This window comes from Ruditapes philippinarum, unplaced genomic scaffold, assembly GCF_026571515.1.
Source record: "Ruditapes philippinarum isolate M1 unplaced genomic scaffold, ASM2657151v2 ctg3082_1_1_1_1, whole genome shotgun sequence".
Classification (NCBI taxonomy): Eukaryota; Metazoa; Mollusca; class Bivalvia; order Venerida; family Veneridae; genus Ruditapes; species Ruditapes philippinarum.
Window position 1 is genome coordinate 168,205 of NW_026852020.1, and position 4,370 is coordinate 172,574.

The following is a 4,370-nucleotide window of genomic DNA, read 5'->3' on the forward strand; positions in this document are numbered from 1 at the left end:
CACATCTTCTCCCCTAAATAGTGAACAGTTCTGAACCGTGACATACACCCCTGCTATATTGAAATTCGTCCTCGAATTTCACAGAGTTACAGAGCAATGTAAATTAAACTCTGAGCTATATCAGTCACGGCCCCACGTTGGGCGCCAATTGTCGCAGTCCAAAAGATATGCAGGTTTCTGATGGACGCTGTGGGTTAAAGTACTTGGGACCTGGACAGAGGGTCTGTAAATACACAAATTATGCGTTTTCAAATAATTTTACTAGCATTCAAAAATCGCGGCTCTCGCCATCAAAATCTTTCAAAATAGTGCGCATGCGTAGTGTAGTTAATCAATGAAGTAGAAAGTTAGATAGAGAGGCCCGTAATGGTGGTTAGTATATGATCAATATGGGGATGAATGAAAAGTATGATGAAAATTAAAGCTATAGGACATTTAATAGGACAAACAATAACACATATAAACATGTACCGTACTACGTATATGAACCTGTGACATACATATAATGGCTTCATCTGAGGTGTACATATTTTGACGACAGGGAAAGCGTTGCATGTTTTGACTATGACTAAACACAGAACTAAAAAAGCCAATCAAAACATTCGGCTATCTGATTTGTACAATGTTCTTCTATTACATATAACAATACTTGCAAACTACAACTGCAATTTGATAACCTGCAAATTCTAAATCTAAATTCTAATTCGGGTAAAAACGAGGGAGCAGCAATTCATATTCTCATAACATCTATTTAGTTGTAGGTAAAAACAGTATTTGAAGCCGGACAGCGACATCATTGATCAGCAGGGTAAAAAAAGCACACAGTAACTTGAAAAAATCTCGCACACAACACCATCTTGATTTCGAGCACCGTTTCGGCTCTTCTTTTGCCCATACTCACTTTATTATCCCCACACACACTGACCCTGCACTTGTTAACTATTTTTCTCTCAAACACCTTTAAAAAATTAAACTACCTTCTATAATACCTACATTATTACCTAACGGAGTGTAATTTAGCGTGCTATAACTTCGAAAAGACTATAAAGTTGTATTTCCCGCGTATTACAAATTGTAAATACAACAAAAAACATATTTTAGACAATTTATAAGTGAAATGTGCAAATAAGCGATAGCACGGTACAAATTATCGTAAGAGAAAATCAAATCAAATAACAGAGAAATGAAAAGCAATAGAAACAAGTTGGTTGGATTAAGTGTGAGAACGTACTGTCTCATTATTAGAAGGAAATACGGTCCAGTGATAGTTTGTTTTGGATTTTTGAGCATGTGGTTCCTCCTCTACAGACATGTATTTCAGGGAAATCAAGGTAGGCATTAAAAGTCATGTTATCTTATTACTTTATTACAATTTTTTGCTGGTAATACACTAGTTTTAATGATAATCACTAGTTTAAGTAAACCATAAACCGCCTCCGTGGTCGAGGGGTTAGAGTCGACGGCTTCTAACCCAGTTACCTATCTGGCGTGGGTTCAATCCCCGGGAGTTGCTTTTGGTAGTCTAGCGCGGTAGAAGGTAGTCTAGTACTGGTGTAACTCTCCAGGAACGATGGTTTGGAAACTACCCGCCTATATGACTGAAATACTGTTGGGAAAAGGCGTAAATGAAACTAACAAACAAACAAACAAGTAAACAATAACATTAGCTTTGTTAACCCTTATCCTACATAAACTGAAAGTGATAAGCTGTGGCCACAGCTATAGAGCCAGGTCAGTCCGAACATATTCTTTACTGCTGCTTGACCAGATTTAGACTTTTTTTTACATTTTGATATCCCTAAAATTGAAAATGGACAGTTCCAAAAATAATAGCTTGACGGATCCATTTCATAAATTCAGCGGAATGAGTGACAATAATTAAAACTTTCAGTGCGGGAATTCAAAATAAAGAATATTTTAACGTAACAAAATTTAATTCAGAGTGTGGTCATGATATGTTAAAATTTGCACGTATATCATAGATAAAAAATAATTTGAAATTTATGCCCCACATTAACCAAACATTGATTAAAAAAATATTTTGAATAAATGACCAACATTAACCAAAAATGTATCTCATCGATTTAGAAAAAATAATCTAAAATTAAATGACCGGATTAACCAAACATGTATACCATTGATTAAAAAAAATATTTTGAATAAATGACTGACATTAACCTAAAATGTATTGCATCGATTAAAAAAAATCTAAATTTAAATGACCAACATTAACCGGTCATGTATATAATTTGATTAAAAAGATTATTTGAAATATCAAATGATCGATAAAAACTGATTGATTTTATTGTTTTAAGTTGCCTGACTTCTATGACGTATATAGACAATTTATTTCAATCCAATTAATGAGTAGGTCCTAGACATGGCATGTAAATTATATAATGAGCTAGATATTGACTAGATATAGATTTTTTTCTACAGTACTTTTATACTTTTACAATTGACAATTCTAAAGAACCATTTAAATATCTGATAATCAATTTTCCAAATATTACGTTTTTAGAGAGAGAAAAAAAAACGCAAATTACAAATAAACAAACAAACAAACGAACAAATAAAACCGTTTACACAGTTTGTCAGTATATCTATACCAATAAAACGACAGAACATATACAACATTGTAAAAGTATATGTATTAATAAAAAAGCTTTATCAGAATTTAACTAAGTGATTCTGATAAAGCTTTACGTGGTCTTTGATTATTTCCATGTGACCCTATTATATTTTTTTTTTTGATAAGATAAACAAAATTATAAGATTTTTTTTAAGATTCATTTCATTTCTTTGAAAACATTCAATTATTTTTTTTTTGCATTTCATTTTATAACACTTTTTACTAGCCAAGGGAGTGAATTCATTAATATTTGATGATTTTGTCCGACAAAGTGACCTTAGCTTTAATTTATTTAAAAACGAATATAATATAATCATAATAAAGGTGTAGCTGTATTCGTTTTTTCCATCGATACTTGGTGTTTATTTTATCATCATTATTATTATTATTATTTTTATTATTATTATTATTATTATTATTATTATTATTATTATCTCTTTTTCTTCAAAATATGACATCTAAACTTACAAACACATTACATATATATGTATATATATTCATTCATTTTTTTAATGAAATTATTTATATTAAAGTTTCAGTGCCCGACTGGGTTAAGACAGAAGATTATCCACCGTTTGAACCGGATGTGCACGAGGACTTTCCAACCGGTCCGGAGTTTGAGCCTCGAATTCCTCATATACTTCATCAAGCCTACGTCGACAATTACATACCAACAACATTTGCTTCAAACATCAATAATTTCCTTGAAAGAAATTCCGACTGGAAATATTTCTTATGGACAGAGCAATCATCCCGGAAGTTGATTATAAAAAAGTATCCCTCTCTGCTGGGTTCATTGACCTTGCAGATGAATTTTAAAGACCAAACTGAAATCCTTCGTTACGTTGTGCTCCATGAGTTTGGAGGCGTTTATGCTGAAATGCCTTTACAATGGTTACGGCCACTTCGTAAAATAACTTTCAAATATGCTTGTGTGATTACAACGTTACCTTTTGAAAGAGCATCTTTAGGGTACAAGAAACCTTACTTGTTGAATAATGAGTTGATATTTTGTAGAGCAAAACATCCGTTTTTAAAACAAATTATCGATAGATTACCATTGTACCAGCCAATGCTGGAAAATGAAGACTTTACTGGACCACATTTTGTGACAAGCCAGTTAATGATATATAATAAACAGAAATATTACAAACAACTATTTAGTTACACTAATTCTTCATATTTCTTTGCAAGCAAACTTCTCGATGCACACGAAGATACAGTGTTTGTTCCGAATTCTAATTACTTTTCTTTTAACTTAGAATCACTGTATGTTTTTTGCGATGATTTCATAAATCTTTCATTCATAGAGAAGAGAGGGTGTGTCGAACTGCAGAGAGGGCGTGGCTTTAATAAATTTGCATTTACTTATAATCGAGGGAAAAGACCAAGATACGAGTCAATTCTTAACTTCTTGTTTAGGGTTGAAATATCACATATAGCTGGTGAACACTTAATTATATATTGATGTTAAAAACGATTAAAACAGTTACAATTAAACATGTCATAAATACCCCTGTGTTGGTTTATAAATTTTATTCATTTAAATAAAAAAAATGTTTTAAAAATCAACGAATCAAAGTCATTAAATTATTGTCACATACTCACCTGTCAGAAAAAAGTTAACAAAATAAATTATTTTTTATTTATTTATTTATTTGTTTATTTCATTTCGTGTTTTTGTATTCTATTTTATATATTTATTTTTATTTTTTTATCTATTTTATTTATTTATTTA

The 4,370-nt window shown here is 31.2% G+C and overlaps 1 protein-coding gene across 1 annotated transcript; it reads left to right on the forward strand.

The window, feature by feature from the left end:
• Nucleotides 1–984: 984 nt before the first annotated feature.
• On the forward strand, nt 985–4,151 carry LOC132746793 (uncharacterized). Its single transcript, XM_060736047.1, has 2 exons — nt 985–1,331; nt 3,166–4,151. The coding sequence occupies exons 1-2, from the start codon at nt 1,184–1,186 to the stop codon at nt 4,098–4,100; spliced, it is 1,083 nt and encodes a 360-aa protein (XP_060592030.1). The 5' UTR covers nt 985–1,183; the 3' UTR covers nt 4,101–4,151.
• The last annotated feature ends 219 nt before the right edge of the window (nt 4,152–4,370 follow it).

Coding starts and splice junctions, on each gene's coding strand:
- LOC132746793 (XM_060736047.1), top strand. CDS start 1,184: ATGAAAAGCAATAGAAACAAGTTGGTTGGATTAAGTGTGAGAACGTAC. Junction 1,332..3,165: donor TGTATTTCAGGGAAATCAAG/GTAGGCATTAAA, acceptor TTTATATTAAAG/TTTCAGTGCCCGACTGGGTT.